Source organism: Petaurus breviceps, unplaced genomic scaffold, assembly GCF_028583685.1.
Source record: "Petaurus breviceps papuanus isolate PSGF00001 unplaced genomic scaffold, PetGlider_PUasm1.0 174, whole genome shotgun sequence".
Classification (NCBI taxonomy): Eukaryota; Metazoa; Chordata; class Mammalia; order Diprotodontia; family Petauridae; genus Petaurus; species Petaurus breviceps.
This window is the reverse complement of record NW_027185761.1, coordinates 58,715,430-58,734,456: the sequence shown is the minus strand read 5'-3', so window position 1 is coordinate 58,734,456 and position 19,027 is coordinate 58,715,430. Positions and strand designations below refer to the sequence as shown.

At 41.6% G+C, this 19,027-nt stretch overlaps 1 protein-coding gene across 1 annotated transcript in view; it reads right to left on the bottom strand.

The window, feature by feature from the left end:
• Positions 1–13,915: 13,915 nt before the first annotated feature.
• Positions 13,916–19,027, bottom strand: part of LOC138158498 (probable C-mannosyltransferase DPY19L2) — a 162,735-nt gene continuing 157,623 nt past the window's right edge. The window contains exons 21-23 of the mRNA XM_069084566.1: positions 18,430–18,432; positions 17,778–17,903; positions 13,916–14,066 (exon numbers count right to left, since the gene is read on the bottom strand). Of these exons, the coding sequence (XP_068940667.1) occupies positions 13,916–14,066; positions 17,778–17,903; positions 18,430–18,432 (280 nt within the window). The remainder of the gene's footprint in view (positions 14,067–17,777; positions 17,904–18,429; positions 18,433–19,027) is intronic.

The following is a 19,027-nucleotide window of genomic DNA, read 5'->3' as shown; positions in this document are numbered from 1 at the left end:
GGCTGTTTTGCTGGTACTTTGTCTGTCTGTTTTGATGTTATTTTGCCAGATTTGTCCACTGGTGAAAGACTGTCCTGTTGAAGAAGTCCTGGAACCTGGCATTTGGTTAAGAAGGCCTGAGACTGTCCTGCAGACAGAGAATGAATACTGTCCACTGGTGAGGGACAGTACTGAGAGTGAATACTGTCCACTGGTGAGGGACAGTACTGTTGTTGCAGGGGTCTGGAGACTGTCCGGCAGACAGAATGAATACTGTCCACTGGTGAAGGACAGTGCTGTTGTTGCAGGGGTCTGGGAGCCTTTCTGTTGGTTCAGAAGCCCTGAAGAAGGATTTTCTTGTTGTATGTTTACAGAAATCCTGGGAGAGGGCTTTGCTAATGTGTTCAGGGGTTCTAGGACTGTTCTACAGACAGAGGATAAATTCATGAAGGGACTGGCAATGTATCTTATGGCCTTGCTAAGCCTTGTCTCTCCAGGAACTAAGATTGCTGAGAACTTGCCTCGTGTCAAGATGAAGAAAAGACCTCCATTTGGGTATTAAGTGCTGTGTTTAAACTTGATGTAACTCTGGGGTAGATTCAATTGTGATCCAGGGGTGGGGAACTTTTGACCTTTTTGTGTTCTATGGTTGAGCAAATGAATGTATTTTACTTATGTTTGGAAACTAATCTCCATTTGAGAAGAGGGGCTTTGTGGTGGACTTAATTAAGGTATAGCCTAGGGGTGGAGAAGTATTTGGAACAGAGACTTTGTAATTGATTGAATGATTGGAAAGTCCTGGGGTGGGGTAGGCCTTGGAGATGATTTAATCACACTTAGTAAATGCTGTATTTTGAATGATGTCATGTTTTGATCTTCTCTGTTCTGGGTTTGTTACTGAATAAAATAGAGAGCACCTATGCTGGTATTTTGAACCTGGGAAGTTGCCTTTGCTTGGTATTACATTACAACGAGGGACCTGTTTATCTTCCCTTTTGATTGGACCTCTGCTGAGGTCCTTTGTTGACAGCATCCAGTGAGAAACAATGCCCAAAAGCAGAGGCCTTGAGTCTTTTCCTTCAAGGCCAACATGTGACCTATGTTGGTTCTCTTGTTAGGTAAAGATAAGGTTGAAGGTCAGGAGAACAGTCTATCTGGGCATCTAGGCATTGGGGGACCCAGGAAATCCAGTGAGTCAAGTCCATGCTGGGTTTTGTAGGAAGCCCAGAACTGACAACTCAAGAAGCAGCTTTAGGGACCCAGGCCAACAAAAGCTGAGATAAAGCTTCTCAACCTAAGTTTGGTGGTATCAGGACTATGGGGAAAGCATTGGGAGTCTCCGCCTACTCTCCTTCTGAGACCCAGGTGGAAAGGGGGAGAGGACACTATGCCTGTGCTGAGGGGAAATGCTTGTACTTTTCCTAATGCTATTTCTTTCAATTAAGTATCCTTTGTAAAAGCTAACTGATTTGTGAGTGGCTGAAACTGGGGGCACTAGTCACTTGAAGCTAACAGCACAGCCTAGAACATGGGCTAGAACCTGCACCATTAATAAGAGATACTCCTAAGGGCTAACAGAAGGTCTGGCTCTGAAATAGTAAGCCCCCAAATAATTGCTACATTATTATCATGCTTTTCTTGTCTCTTCCACGGCATGTAACTGCTGGATTATTATTTGCTCATGCAGTTAGGTGACACCACAGTGCATAGAACACCAGGTCTAGAGTCAGACTCATCTTCATGAGTTCCAATCCCGCCTCAGACACTTACTAGCTGTGTGACCCTGGGCGAGTCACTTTACCCAGTTTGCCTCGTTTCCCTCATCTGCAAAATGAGTTAGAGAAGGAAATGGCAAACCACTCCAGCATCTCTGCCAAGAAAACCCCAAATGGGGTCAATGAAGAATGGGACAAGACTGAAAAACAATTAAACAACAACAAAAGTTGATTAAGGCTGAGGTCGCAGGCTTGAGCCCCTGCCAAAGGCTAGATCCTTAATCCTGTTTGGCTTGCTCTACATGTTACAGTTTGGTCCAAACTTATCGTTACAGAAATGCTGAGTGTCTCAAGCTAGAGGCCCCACATGGACTCAACATGGACCCTAAGGAAGCCAAAGTACCCCTCTGTGTAGCAGTAATAAGCTGGGAGTAAAATGGAACCCGCTCCATGAGACGTGGCTCAAATGAAATCATATTTCAGCCATAGGATAGACAACTTACGGCCTCAGGAGACGTGGGAAGACTGCTGTGAAGGTATGCTAAGGGTGGTAAGTAGAAGCACAACGATACCGTGCACAGCGACCCCAAGGAAAGGGAAAGTGGGTAAAACAAAAACTACACCAAACCCGCTGAGCAGCCCAGCGTCATTCTGATGGCCATGGGTGCCCGGATCCTGCTGGAGCCACCGAGGTCCTGGCTGGTTTCCTTGAGCTGCTTTTGTTATGAGAGGAGGATCTATGGATGGGGCAGGGAAAGATATGTTGGGAGATGAACAGGATGCAAAAACAAAGAGGAGAAATAAACATTTTACACAGAAGAAAAATGTACAATTCATGGTGGGAATAGTCCCATCACTTTTTCCTGAAAAAATGAGAGCACACATGTAAATCAGACAATACTTACCATTCACTAGCATTACCAAACACTCACGATGCTTGAAGCACAGCTATACTTACCCATGGCCCCAAGGTCTGTGGAGAGAAGCATGAAAGACACACACCAGCTACACTGGCACCAGTGATATGGCACAGGAAATGTGTAACTGGGAAGGAGACAGGCTGGTCACTGCATCAGGAACAAGAGAAAACATACAAACAGCTAATATGTAAAGACCTAAAGGAAAGCGTTCAGCACACCAGGTGGACCCCTCTGAAGTCAACTACCAGAGGACACAAGCAGGAACTGCCCAAGGTGAGAGGCAGGGAAGGGGTTGCAATCAGCACCTGTGGAGGAAGCACCTCCATCAACAACATCAGGGATATCTTGGAGTATCAGCCCTACTATGCACTGTGGCATGTGTCTAATAGACAAGGAAAATTTAAGTCACTGTCCCTACCTTCAACTTGGTCTAGTTGGGGAGACTAAATGAATGAGCTCTAAAAGACAATTAAGGGCTGATGGTACCTAAAGACTTCAGAATAAGTAAAGATTACTGTGGATTGGAATAATGAGAGAAAGAGGGTGCCTGCCATGAGTTGTCCATCAGGCACTTCAAGCCCCTCCCTAAGCAGGCTTCCATGACATTACAGTATAGCCAAACTACTCTCCGTCTCCATCAGTGCCTTGGCAATGGTACTCCCCCAAGTCTAGGAGCACCAGCTCCTCACCTCCTATCCTTGCAATCCCTCATTTCTTTAAGAATCAGTTACAGCACAACATTCTATGGAAAACCTTTTCTAATCCCCTGCTGCAAGGCCTCTCTCCCCAAATGACCCTGAATCTATTTATTGTATTTATATATACACACTGTCCTTTTGTGGGCAAGGAACTTTCGTCCTTGTGTCCTCAGCATAGGGCACAGTGCTTGGCACATGGCAGGGCCTTACTAAACACTTGTCAGTTACCTCTCTCTCTATCTGGTTGTCTTTCTGCCTGTCTATAGTTTTCTGTACTTTAGTTTCATCATTGGAAAAATTAAGCTAAATGACTCATTATCCAGAGACCTGGAGAAGGAGCATAATTGTGTGAACCTGGGTCAAGTCACTTAAGGGAGGCAACAAGCATTTGTGAAGCACTGACATACTGTGCAAAATCCTGAGGGTGCACATCCAAGTAAAAAGAAAGACAGTCCCTGCCATCCAAGAGCTGACCTTCTAACAAGAGGAGACAATACGTAAAAAGGGGCTGAAGAGGGGAGTGAAGGGGGAGAAAGTGGCCTCCAAAGGTCACTCACACAGTAGGAACCATACCTGGCTGGCCTGGCCCCATCGCCACAATGGAAGAAGGGGGCCAACATGGAGAAGGAATTCTTCAGGGTGACAGGGCTCCAGGCACAGAGCGAAGCTCCAGAGTGAGAAAGGAGCTAAGTCACAGACACAAAACCCAGAGTCAGAAGCTCAATCAGAAGGAAGGAAGTGGGCTGGCCTAGGTCTGTCCCCAAAATGGAGAACATGGAATGAATTCACCAATGGAAGAAGGGAATGTACTCCATTTTGTTATGCAAGAAAATATAAAAAAGAGGCTGACTAGAATGATGAAGGGACATATGAAAAATGGTTAAAATATCTGGGGATATTTAGCCTAGCGAAGATTTAGCAGGTATAAGAAGAGCTATCTTCAGATGTCTAAAGGGCTGGCATGTGGAAGAGGGATTTGATTTACTTTCCTTGACCCTAGAGCAAAACTAGGAGCATTAAGTGAAAATTGCAGAGAGACAGATTTGGGGGATTAAAGCTACCCCAGATTCCAATGGGCCAGCCTAGGAGGCAGGTGCTTCCTCTCTTCAGAGGTCTTGCTGGGCATCTTAAAAGGGGACTTCTAATTCAGCTGAATTAAATGGCCTCTGGGGTGGTCCCTCTCTCAACTCTGAGATTCATTTTCTTGTTCTTTCCTTCTTTCTTTCACTACTGTCATTTTATGATTGTTTTGTCTTAATTAGGTTGTAATGGAATCCAATGCAACTGAAATCAAATGCCTACTGTGTGCCAACCACTGTGTAGTATGCTGAGGATACAAAATTAAAATACAACAATACAGTCCCTCAAGATACTTGAAATCCTTAAGGTCAGGAATTTATTTCTTATTCAATAACTATGCCTCACAGAACATACCACATGTAATTAAAGTGAGATCTCATCATTTCAGAGTACCTTTCGTGCTTTGTGTTTCAACAATGGACATGTCTGGAACAAGTTCAGTAAAATGTCTTCACTAAGTAATTTCTGTTTCCACTTTACAGATGGGGAAACTGATGTATAAAACACCTAAATGACTTGCTGACTAGCATGAAAACTAAATAATAAATGGCATCCATATAGTTCAGGGGTTTTTAACCTGCAGTGTTCATAAACTTGGCTTCTTTTTATGTTTTGATGACTATCATTCAATATTTCTTTCCTTTGTAATGAATCCTATGTACTTTATTCTATGAATAAAATCTTACTCTGAGAAGGGGTCCACAAAAAAGGTCAAGAATCCTTGACAGGTTCTACAAAGCCCTTTACCTGTGCTCTCTCTTTTGATCCATGAAAATCGTCCATTTTCATCCAAAGACACAGGGCACCAAATGGCTAATGACGTGTCTATGGTCACACAGCTAGGAGTATTCAGAGATGCATTTGTACTCAGGTCTTCCAGACCTCAAGTTCTCCACTAGATTCACTGCCAAGTCAGCTCCCACAAAGAAATAGATGCCAAATCTAGCAAAAAGCTGCCTTTTAGAGATAGTTCAATGATACAGATTTATAGACACCCCTGACCCCTGTGCCTCTTTGGGGCTACTCTCAGCCTCAGCTACCTTTGTAAATCATTTGGTGCTTGCTGCTCGCTCTGAATAAAGCCATCCTTTGATAAGGGATCCCCAGACAAGTTCTGGGGCTTCCAAGGGGTCAACCTGGCAGCAGTGGAGTCCGGCTGGTCGCACCAAAGCACCTGCAGCCCATCCATTTGGACTGTGGTATGGCCCCTTTTAAAATAGACTTATTTCTAAAATCCTCTTCTCTTTCCCCTAAAAAAGGCATTTGCATTCAGTCAATGTCTGATTGCAGTCAAGGCCATTTCAGTAATGTCCTCAGGCTTTTATACACTCAGGGAATCGTGCATAAGCCAACAGCGAGGAGGTGTCCACGAGGTGCCATCCAAGTCATTCTTCTACACATTCTAAATTAAGCACCTGCCCTGCCTGGCTCAATGCCACATTCATCATATTGCCATGAGCAGCTGAACAGCCCTCAAGAGTCTTTTTCTATTATAGGAAAAAAAAATAGCCTCAGGCAGAAACTTTCTTTCCTCCTGAGAATTTTAAATTCACACAAACACACTCCAGTAAACAAACAAAAAATGCCACACAGCCTTGAGCAAAAATGTCATCTTAATGCATCTTCCTTCTATCTGATCTCAGATCTGTATCACAGTAGTGGAAGTGCTGGGTATTCAGTCTCATGGTTTTGGAGAGGTGAACCTGTCAAGTACAAGGGGTAACCCCTCTATGAATATCCAGCCTCTTCCCTCACTACTTCTGTGAATGAGAAGATCATCCAAAGCTGGCCAAGACAAAAAGGGGGCACTCGACTTCTCAGTGCCATCTGGCTTCCTTGGGCTGACCAGGTAAGCTCATTCTAACTCTACGATTCTAAGTTTCCTAACAGTCATAGTGGGAAATCACTTAACCCAGATCTTCCCCTTCCCCCCAATCTGTAAATTTTGCTATGCCGAGTGGGGGGCCAATCCAGGCCTGGAAGAGGAAAATAAAAAGAATCTTAAGGCAATCAATAAGAATTTATTAAGTGCTTACTATGCTACAGGCCCTGTGCTAAGAGCTGGTACTCAAAGAAAGGCAACAACAGCCTGCCCTCAAGAAGCTTATGTTCTAACAGGGAAGACAACACCTAAGTACTCATGTCATACAGAGTAGATGAAAAGTACCCTTGAAGGGGAGGCTCTCATTGGTACTCGGCTGCCCAGTCTTCCAGTGACTGAGTCTTTGCCTTATACCACTCTCTCAATAACTAGATTCTCTGCCCTGTACTTCAACTGCTCAGGGACTTAGACCCTGATTCATCTCCCTCAGTCCTCTAAGTGGCTGGTGTCCTCGCCTTCCCAGTTTTCTTCAGGCTGGGTCACTGATAACTGGACTACCAAAGCTCCTCAAGAAATTTATTCTCCAACTTCTGAGAAATCTGCTGTTCAGGAGGGCGTGTGGTGCACAGGTTCAGAAGAGTTGACTTGGGGTATCTACTATGGTAACTTTCTAGTTTGATGAATTATTCTTGAAAACAGGGTGCTAAGAGCACTTATTTCTGTGCTGCTGAAGAGTTACAAGCTCTGGCAGCGGCCTGGGTCAAAGCTTTAGGCATCCAGTCCTACTTATACTGCTGACCTCCACCAGTGACCTTCTCTTTGCTTTGAAAGAAACCTTGGTGTGAAGTTCTTGCTAAAGCTCTCGCATGAGCCTGTCCTTCCTCTTCTAGGCTGGGTTCCTTGTTTCTGACCTAATTTAAGATTTATTTCCCTGTTTTTTTCTCTCTAGAATGCACAGCCTTTGCGTGGATTCAGTCTGAGCTTTCCTTAATCTGACCCATCCAACTGCTGCCTCAGCCCAGATCCTGGCAACTCACAGGTTTTATTGCACACAAAAATATAAAAAACATAAAAAATATAAAATGTCCTTAGCCATTAGACTATATAAACTCTAGGAGGGCAAGGGTACCCAAAGGAAGATTCCACAGGCACCGGCACAAGACTGGTGGAAGTGATTCAGAGGATGAAAGCGTCATAGCAGACCTCAGATGCCATCTACTCCAATCCCTTCAGTTTGTTGTACAAGTGAGGAAAGGAGCCCAGGAGCTTAAGTGACTTCTCTCAGGTCACAGCAGCAGTAACTGCCAGAAACAGGGTTTGAAACCAGGTCCACTGACTCTAAAAACTAGTAGTATTTCTAGAAAACAACCATATAAAAAACTAAGAATAAGAATACAGAAACAGCACGGTGTCATGCAAAAGTCACTCATCTTGGAGAAAGTGAAACTGAATGTGACTCCCAGCTGACAATCATGGCAGTATGACTCTGACTAGGTCACTACAAACAACTTTCTTGCCACTCAAACCCCCAATGCACCCCTTAACCCTTGTTCCCACACATCACCTTCATGAGTTTGTCTCTGACTTTATGGAGAACATTGAAGATGAAGATCCTAAGCTCTGTGACAGAACAATATTCATCAAGGTTCACCCAGCCCTGCAACATGTGTCTGGCTGCTTTTCCCTAAGAGATGCCAGACTGACATGGTTTACTAGTCACCCAAAGAAATAAAGAGTTCCATCTCACTGGAGTCCGGGATGCTCAGATGTAGTGGATGTCCCAAGGTCACACCTTACCCTGCTAACTACAAAGAGAAAAAGGAAGTGACATCATTTCTGTGATACCGCTAAGCACATCTCCTTTTTGAAACTGTCCTCACTTTGACCTAAAAGTAGCCTCATTTTATCTTGAACACTGAACCTGAACAGGGATCCTGACTCAAACCCACCCTTAACAAGCCTCCCCTTATCTCTTCTCCTCTCCATCTGAGTCTGTCCTTTCCTCTTTTATTCTGCTCCTTTTGCTCAAGTTAACCTTCTCCTTCTGCCCTTGATCCCATCCCTAGGAGGGACTAAAGGACCTTGGATGATCCTCAGTCTGTCTTTGTCTCTCTCCTTCAGCTTCCCTCTTCCCTATTTGCCATCTCTGTTGCCCTCAACTACACCCACACCTCTCCCATCCTCACTATTCCCTCAAGACATTACATTCCAACAGCTCCTCCAAAGTTACTTCCCCAAATCCTAGCAATGGCAGTTTGGGTCTTCAGAGTGAAGGCCCCAAACTAAGGCAACCAATCATGAGAATCCTGGAGGAAGAATCTTTCCCTACAAATGGGAAGGGCTCAAAGTTTATTTCAGATGAAGCTCCCACAGTGGAACACATCACCCGCCCGCCAGTCTACTTCCCAAATTCCCTTTGGATTCACATGTTGGGTCCCCAGAAAAAACTGACTTCCTCCCTTCACGTTCTATGGGTCACCTTGAGGAACTGGGGTTAGTTTCACAAGCCCCAGCCTGTGTGATTTCCATTGATTGTCAATTATATCATCAATAATTAAGTTTTCTAAAGGGGCTATTTACTAAGCAGGTATAGGACAGCTGTTACAGAAACATTCCCCTCTCCATGGGATATGACCTCTCAAAATTACAACAGGGTCTGCGAGGAAAGAGTCCAGGCTTAGAAAGAATAGTGTCCCAACGGTTGCTTATGGTTCTCCCTTTGTATAGTTCTCCTCATGGAAAGCTGCCTGGGTATAGACCTCATCTAAGCTTCAAGGATAAGTGCCTCTGTAGGACCCACAGATGCCTTTCTCTCTCTCCCCAAGAGACCATGTTCCCTAAAACCACCTTTCCTTTGCATATCTAGTTCATCCTTTCATAGCTCCTGGCTAACTGCATTGTTTGTTACTAGTGACATGATCATTTGGGGGGAAGGGCTAGACTAGGATGTCCCCTTTGAGCTCCTCCTTTCTTCCTATGCTCGAGTTTCCTATGCTACTTTGAGAAGGACAAGGGTTGTTCTCAAATCTCTTCTGGGATAGACCTAAACCCAGAGGGATGCTGGAAAATGTCTAACAGCCAGTACTTGCATGACACACTTTTAAGTTGAATCTACTCTATTTACATTTTCCCATCATTTTCTTAAATCTAGGCATTCAATAAAGCAAATCCTTGGCCAATTTCTGAGGGGTATGTGCTTGCACTGAAAACAACAACCAACTCTTTTAGCCTTTTGTACCTTTGCCTGTGAGATGATCCCTTCACATCTAGCCAAGACCTGCATGGTCTAAGCAAACAAAAGGTTGGGTTTTTTTTGTTTGTTTTTAAAGTAACTGGGATTAAGTAACTTGCTCAAGGTTACACGGCCAGTTATTTCTGGGTGTGGTGCTAAGTGTCTGAGCCCAGATTCAATCCCAGGTCATCCCGACTCGGGGGCTGGTGCTCTTACTTGCTGTGCCACCTGCCCGCCCCCAAAAAAGTTCTTATTTTAAGTGGAATGGGGCCCCCTCAGGCAGAAATTGTAGAATGAAAACCATCTTCTCAATGACTGACACATATTTCCTTTAATTGGAACTGATCTGGTGGGAGTAAGCATCCCCCAAATAGGGATTCACCAGTGAGTTCATCAGACACACTTTCTTTAAGCATTCAAGTATTTCCTGGAGGTGCAATTAACTATTGGGCTAAAAACAGAAGGTCCATACAGCTATATACTCCTACTAGGAAAACAGCCAATTCTTAGACCTTGATCAGAAAACATACTAATTTGGGCCTTCTTGTTCTACCCACCATTCTGGAGAGTGGTGAGCATCTAACAGATGTATGAGGGCTTTCTGACTACTCTCATCATGTAATGTCTCCTTAGCCAAGATGCTTCACTTCTATGAGTCTCATTTCCCTTTTCCATAAGAAGGGGGCTGAACTGGATGATCTCAGAGGCTCACCGTAGCTCTAGGGCCTATGAATTGAAGAATCAATTACTGACTCTCCAAGAAACTACTTCCACAGTCAATGTTAGAGAATCAACACTCCCTTAGCAATGCAAGTATGAATATAATTTTTTTTAAAAAAAGTATTGCCTCATTTTCAGGATAATTCAGACCACTTATTTACTGCTTTGTGAACACTGTCTACAGGATCAAAAACACCGTCAACTCACCAACCACAACCCTGACCAATTCTCTGAACTCCAAATTATTTTCATTTTGTCACACGGACAAACTTGAATATGTCACATACAATATACATTCTCCTTGCCTAGAGCTCTAATTTACAATGCATTTATTTATTGAATGGGTGCAAAAAATGTCAGTCCCTATTCCCTTTTTGTTTTTAAGTAGAAAATGTCTTAATATCAGGTGACCAGCAGATGGCACTCACAATTTGCAAATAAACATTTCCAACTTTATGTGTTTCCACTCCCTCTAGAATGGTATTAGTATTATGCCATTCTTACACTAAAATGAAATCCAGACATGCAGAATGGCCCCAATGCATTTCTACCAGTTTCCCACCAAGATCACTTGCCAATGCTGCCTGGCTGGTGAATGGTGGTGCCACTTCTCTGCTCCTTCTGGGCTGAGTCTAGCCGGTGACTTGGGACATTACTTGTCCCTGTCTAGCTTCCGGCATATCCCAGCATGGATTCCATATTCTGGTGCTTTGCTGGCTTGCTTCCTGACCTTCCAAAGGTTCTCACAAGGTCATAGTTCCTTTAAGGAATCTCCTTCACCTAAAAGCAAGAGAGAAATATCAAGAGATAACAAGACAGAAGCAACAAAGGATCAAGTGATTACTTTGAGGGAAGCCTATCCAGACACATAAATGTACATACATCAATATATGTCGATGGGCTATTCTGGCTGGCCCAGTCCCTCCCTCCTCTCATTTCTCTTTATAGTCTCTCTCAGGGAGCTGACCAGCCCCCATGGCTTTAATGATTCTCTTAAACATGTGCACACCCACCCCTAGTCTCTCTTCTGAGCCTGCATCACTAGTTCCCTCATGGATTTATCACTAGCAATGCCATAAGGCTCTTATTCAAAAGGTCCAAATCCGAATACATTTTCTCACTGCTCTCGTGAACTTTTTTTTTTTTCTGTCAAAGGCAGGAGGACCAGCCTTCTAGTCACTCAGATTCATGATCTCACAGTGTCTAAGGCCAGATTTGAACTCTCATCTTCCTGATACACCACTTAGCTGTCCTTCTCTCCACCTAGAGCCACCACCTAATTCAGGAACTCACCAACTTTTGCCTAAACCACTGACAGAGCCTCTTAATTGGTCTCCATGCCTGAAGTCTTTGTCTTCCAAATCTATCATCCATACAGATGACAGTGAAAACTCATGTTATCTAACCTCAACTGGGCCTCCACTCACAAGGCAGTCTTTGTATTCCTAATCATTGCCCTATCTCTCCACTACCTTTTCCTTCAAAGCCCCCCATCACTTTTAATACTCAATAATAGGCTTTTATTTTACAAAGTAACAGAATCATAAAAGACCTTGTTTACCTTGACAAAAACCTGAGGCCACTCAATTTGAGTTCCCTCTTCGGTCATTGTCAAACTCCAAAGACCTTGGAATCATACCCCACTCTCTCCCATCCCCTTCAATCTCGGAAAGAGGTGATTTTCATTGTCAAGACTACCTCCTCTACAGGTGTGCTGGTTCTTTGGGCTGACTGCATCTATAATCATTCATTCCCATCCCCCCTAGAACCAATCAACTCATCAACTGTCCAACAATGCTGGATCTGGAAAGGCTTCATATAAGGAGAGGCTTTTTACATGACTTCTGAAGAATGGGTAAGATGTGAATAGGCATATTAGAATAGGAAAGTAACTTCTCTCAGTTCGTTTAGCTGATGGATAGAAGCTGATATGAAGCTACTGTTTGCCTCACACCTACAAAGAATCTCAAACCTCTCCCTACCAAATGGCTCCTTTTCTATGGCCTTAAAACATAACAAAGTGTCCCCATCCTTCAAAATCCTCTGCTAACCCCTACCTTACCCTCAAAATTGCCTCACAGCTCTGGTCCATTAGTCAAGAGGAGAGGGAAAAAAAATGGGAACATCACCAAAACTTCAGATTTTTTTATTCAACATATATAACATAAAATAACTGACGCAAAATCCATATAAACTCATTACATCTTGTGCTGTTACAGTCTTGCAAATACATCCTTTCATTCTTTCCTAATTTTAATGATGTCTCACAAACTTTTCTTTACCCTTTTAAGTGCTTTTTCCGATCTAGTTTAATAATTATTGAAGTGAATACTTCCTTTACTTCTCTGCTCTGACATTGCACTAAAGCCAGGAGTATTATTTTTAAATGTTAAATATCTAAAATGTAGAGTTGCTTTTATGGCACTCTTTTAATATTGTATTGAAATTCTAGCTACAACTAGAAGCATTTGTACTCAGAGGAACCAACGAAATATTTGTTATTCTTCCTACATATTGTAAGTGAATTCATTTATGAAATTGTATCATTACTATCAAAAATGTTTTTGGCCAGGAATATTAAGTAATTATTAAAACAGAAATATAAATGAGAATTAGAAGTAGGGATGTATATTGACATATTACAGATAATTTAACAAGAAACTGAGGGGAGTGAAAAGAGAAACAGTATATAATAATGTCATGACTTAAAAGCTGCTTAAAATTGGGCATTTTTTGTTTTTGTGGAGAAGGGAAGGGGAAAGTTTATAAAAGTTGTGCTTCCACTGAAAACCAAACATAAATGTGCAGAATGAAATAAGAGGGAGGGGGAAAATATGATGTACAAGATATAGTCTTAGTAAAATGACCACCTTTTTGCCATGTCCAAGATCCAGGAATGCAAGCAAAAAGAAAAGATCATTTGATGAATTTTTTTGATTCCTCTTTTTTTCCCTTATAATTTGTATTTCCCACCCCACCCCTAATTTAAGTCATGTTTCACATCTACTTGGGCACTAATGGGGAAAATATTTAATAAAAATTCATGTATAGTTTTTCATTATACATTATAAGCTCTTCAACTTAACATCTATAACTATTTACAGATGTTTGAAGAGATTCACTCTAGTGTGAATAAAGGTGTTTTAAAAACTAACTCAAAATGATGACAAGTTTTAAGATTTGTCTTGGTTACTTTAAAAAGGAAAACCAAACTTCACAGAAATGTGGTTACAAAAATTAAGTTCCTCATAGAGGTAACCGATGTATGATCAGTATTAGTAGTCAATCAACACGGAAATGCCAAATAACATTGTGCAGTATTGTTATGCTGGTCCCCTAGAGTCTGCAATGAAGCAAAAAATTTTAAATTTTATTCAAGAAAATCCAAAGCAATTTATTTGGTCAAAAAAGAACTCACATTGTAGATTAATACTGTCTTTGCTCTTGTAGAGAGCTATTCTCAAACATTTTAAGATGAATATTTGTTGAAGTAGCATATGAACATATAACCACTTGCATTTGGTCACAAATTAGTTTTTACTTAACAAAGGCTGACTCTGCAATGTGAAAAATGAATATTTTACCTTTAATCAGAATGAATTAAATGATTGAATAAAATGTTTTCTTTCTTAAAAGCACTTCCAACAACATCTTATGATTTTCTTTTAAACAATACCACTGCCAGGGAACAGACCAACGACCATTTCTGACACTCTGTCTATTGTGCACTCGATGAGGTCATACCCTCCCTAGGTCACTTTGAAAACTCTGTACATGCTGTTTTGGAACACAGAGGTGAAGTAAGGCCTGCCATCCTTAATGAGGACACTACACAAGGAAGGATTAGCAGCATTCATAGGGTCTTCCACGTCCCAGATTTCAAGCATACTGCAACCAGGCCTAGGAGAATAATTGTTACATATGTGAAAAATATACAACAAAATTAAAAAAAATACAAATGATTAATTATCTCTAAGTGGCTTACTTCAGTAAAACAAAAATGTGTTTAAAAAAACCTGCTTTTTAACCGGGGCGGCCAGGTAGCACAGCAAGTAAGAGCACCGGCCCCAGAGTCGGGATAACCTGGGATCGAATCCTGGCTCAGGCACTTAGCACCCACACAGAAACACCTGGCCGTGTAACCTTGAGCAAGTTACTTAACCCCAATTGCTTAGGGGTGGCCAGGTGGCGCAGTGAGTAAGGGATGACCTGGGATCGAATCTGGGCTCTGATACTTAGCACCACACCCAGAAATAATTGGCCTTGAGCAAGTTACTTAACCCCAATTGCTTTAAAAAAATACTTTAACCAACAGTTAATAGGAATAAAGCAGAATTGAAGTATATTTACTGACATGTACCATTTACTCGAATAATGGGAAATGTCCTGATGAGTACAGTAATGGTTGAATAAAAATGATAGAAAGAAAAAAAAATCCCTTTCTTGATGAGGTACTGATTTGGTTTGATATGTTCTGTCATCCTCTGAACTTGAGGCACTAAATCTGCCCACTTTTAGTGGCCTGAGAGACAGAAAAGGAAGAAGGAGGTTTCAATTGGCTTTATGTTCCAAGCAATCAAATGCCAAGAAATCACACCTAAGAGTACAAACTGATGGGGCTTGCACACCAGAATGTCCCCCACTGCCAAGGAAGTAGCCCAGAGAGAGGCAGGACTTTAAGTTTCTTAGAGGCAGAAATAGTCCTTTGCTCTCAGCAGGATACACAATCCCTTGGTTCTACATTCTTCTCCCTTCTCCATCCTGACCCCCTGGACAATCAGCTCAACTCTCCACTTCCTTCTTAAGTACCCCTGACCCCTGACCCATGCTCTCAAGGATCTTGCCAGCCCAAGTCTCAGTATTGGATTACTCCCAACAACTTCTGTTTTTACTCCTGTTTATTTGCTGCTGAATGAAGATGAAAAAAAAATCAGAAGACCATGCTAACTGTGTTCTTGACAAAGGCAGGTTACGTCTCTGCTGCACCCTCACTGTGGCAGGATACCTCCATGACTGACTCACTGGTCCCACTTACCACTGCAGTTTTTCTAAACCTTGTTAGCTCTTCTCAAACCTCCCATGGTTCCCCTGGTCCAGGGGTGGGGAACCTGTGGCCTTAAGGCCTCATGTGGCCCTCTAGGTCCTCAAGTGCAACCCTTTAACCGAATCTTTTGATTAAGGAGATTTGTTCTATGAAGTTGGATTCAGTACCTCAAGGCCTCAGGTTCTCCATCCCAGCCCTGGTCCCATTCTCTCTGCTGAGAAGGCATTTCATATAAATATCTACATTGGAAACTTCCATATTTCATGGAAAAAACTGATTTACTGAGAGCTTTTCTTCCCTTCTTCTTCATCTCACATCATTAAGATGCCTTCCTTTACCCTATCTCAGAAGAGGTGGACTTCTCCTTGCCAAGGCCCATTCCATCTCATCTTCTCTAACAGATACCCCCCTCTATCATCCCCACTCACTCTTTTCTTCTGGATGCTTCCCTATTTCCTACAAACATGCCCATATTTTTCCCTTTCTCAAAATCACTTGGCTCCATTCATTTCTACTAGCTCTCATCCTCTATCTTACCTCCCTTTTGTGGAGAGCCCCTTGAGAGGCCATCTACCATCATACTGGATATGCCAAGGAAATCTTGAGACTCAAGAAGTCTCCTAGTGAATTTATTGTCTTTCTCCTTAAGACCTCCTTCCTTCTAAACCCTTATGTTACTCTAGAAGATACAACCATCTTCCTGGTCACCCAAGCTCACAACCCACATTTTCTCCTTCCCCTCCCCACTTAGGTGCCAAATCCTATGGTTTAGACTTTCTCTTTCTCATATTTGTCCCCTTCTCTCCTTTGGCACTTTGGAAAGTCTCTCCCCACTCCAGGCTATCCTTCATTAAATTGTCAAACTGCAAGTCTGACCATGATCATTAGTATCCTTCAGTAACTCCCTATAATCCCCAGGATCAAAAGTAAAATCAATCATCTAAATTTTAAAGCCAGCCTACTATTACTGTTCACATTTTACAGAGGAACCAGATTGGCCCAGTGCTCTATCAACTATACCCCTAGCTAATTCTTAAAAAAAGAGATTAAGTAAGTCAAATTGTCTTGGTTCCTGGGAGTTCGTAAGACTAGAGATTACTGAAGGTTGGTCCGATACCCTCAAACCTTTTCTTGGCCAGTTTTCTAGCACTAAGCTTACAGTTTCCCAGAACTCTTAAAGCAAATCAATTCTATTTCCTATCCTAACACATAATGTTCAATCAATGATACAAGAGGTTAGGGATAACAGTAATAGCTAGAATTTATATAGTACTTATATACTAACAGTCACATGTTAATGGTTTTCAAAGAGCTTTACAAATATTGTCTTATTTTATCCTCATAATAACCCTCAGAGGTGAGTACTATTATGATTTCCATTTTTCTGATGAGAATACTAAAGGAGGAGTTAAATGACCTGCTCAGGGTTACAAAACGTGTCTGCTGCTGAATTTGAACTCAAGTCTTCCTGCCTCTAGGCCCAATACTCTATCTGTTACACCACTTAGCTGTCTAGGGACAGGCTCTGAGTGGGTGAGGACTTCTAATAAGAAACTCCTATAAGGGAAAAGAATAGAGAATGTTGATGCCTTTACCTATTCTTCAGCCCATAACCTATCCTTCATCCTCTTATTTCACCATCGGTTTTTATTCCTGGAAGGCTGATGGTTATGTCTTTATGATGTTACAGGTCCCTGAGAATTAGAACTCTGCAAATACTGTTTGTCTTTATATTTTATATTCATTTAAATATAAGTTAGTAAAATGTAGTTATAGTTTGCTATTTTTCCTGTGTACAAATGAAATGCATTCTACATACAATATTCTGGATCTTTATTTCAAAAAATCAATTATCCACAAAGGGAAAAGCAACTTCTTGGCTTAAGGATCTTGGTAAATGATTTCCATCAAATCCTAAGGCCAACATGGAGGGATCTTTAGAGCTAAGGATACTAAATTCCATTTCTGAGCACTCGGTCTAGGTCTATCCCCCCTTCTCTAGAATCTACAGCCACCACATAAGGAACAAACAGCCTGGAACTCTGTTTTGTTTTATTTTAAAGCAATTGGGGTTAAGTAACTTGCTCAAAGTTACACGGCCAGCTATTTCTGGGTGTGGTGCTAAGTATCTGAGCCCGGATTTGAACCCCAGGTCATCCCAACACTGGAGCCGGTGCTCTTACTCGCTGAGCCACCTGGCCGCCCCTTGGAACTCTGTTTTAATTAGGGGCACTTTCCTACTATAAACTGCTTGGAGTTGGGCAGCAGCATATCCTCGCCTTTCACCTTCAAGTGAACCCCTCCTATGAATCATAACTTTAGATGTAAAATGGAAAGGAAAAATTAGGCTACTAAAAATGCAGATAATACACAACTGGAAACTGTATCTACTTATGTGATATCTGCTATTATGTAAATGGCCTGTGTTCACCTAGAAATTACTTGGGAATGATATTATCACAAATAATTTAATGTGGAAAAATAACTTCCAAAGAACTGAATATGAAACTCTGTCAATACGAAGACAAAATTTATCATTCAATAAAGAGATGGGCATGAATACTCACTTAGTCCTTACAACACACCACGCCTCTTCTAAAATGTAGTAATTCACATGCAATTGCAATAGTTTGTCTCTTACTTCTTTAGCTGTTTTTCGACTATAGACGGAGTAAACTATCTTAGTTCTGGCCCTATTAAACATAAACAGGTTAAAATATTTTAGATGAATTGTAAAATGCAATAAAGAAACTACAAGTAAATTTTCAATGATCCAAAGAGTTAGTTGTTTCGTGTCGGCAGCAGGAGGTCTCCATGGAACATGCCACGGACCTGTGCTCTGTTAGCCCTGGGCTGCTCCACATTCATCTCAATGACTGGATTAAAGGCCAAGAAGGGCTGCCCAACAAGAACTAGCTTACCAGCTTCTCATTGGCCAGACTGTTCTTCCTCCTCTGCCTGCTAAGTTCTTTCCTGGAACCTCCAGTGGAGGAAATACCTATGCTAGCCATGCTTACTTCTCACCTGATTCAGCTCACGACCATGGATTCTGCCCCCACACATGGGTGCTCCCATTCCAACTTTTGTATGTGCTGTCTTCCCCCATCAGAATAGAAGCTCCTTGGAAAACAGGGACTAGTTTTATCTTTGCTTATATTTTCATTCCCAGAGCTTAGCAAGACAGCCTAGCACAGAATGAGTACTTAATAAATGCTCCACCTACTCTAATCTCTGATCTAATTATTTATATGAGAGGGGAAGAGTGTAGCATCAAAATATAATAAATATATATATATATATATAGTATCAAAAATAGTAAATAATAAAGAATAGCATCTGAATTTGGGGTACATTATACAATCAATTATTATCTAGAAACTACTTTTTTTACCTTACCAAAATTACTAAATATGATACCTATCCCTATTCATTTATGAAAAAAAAATTTTTGAGGGAGAATATAAAGGTAATGCCCATGGAAAATTAAACAATTAAAAATAAAAACAAAAATCAATTTATAGATCCAAGAAATAAATTTACTGAGCAACAGATGCAAATGGACTACTGTAGTTATGCATGGAATTTAGCTTTAAGTCTTCTGGCAGCTAAGTAAAAAGGGAAATATACTGGGTTATAAAGCTCATATTTTCTGATAAAAATAATAATGTTAAGTTAATCTGGAGAAACACTTATTTGGTAGTTAATTCTAGGAGGACTTAAACATGAGGGTCCTGATACAAAGGACCAATAATTAACATGATGGTAAATATTTTCAACATTTTGATTTGTGAAAAGTGCAAAATACTCTTCAAATCAA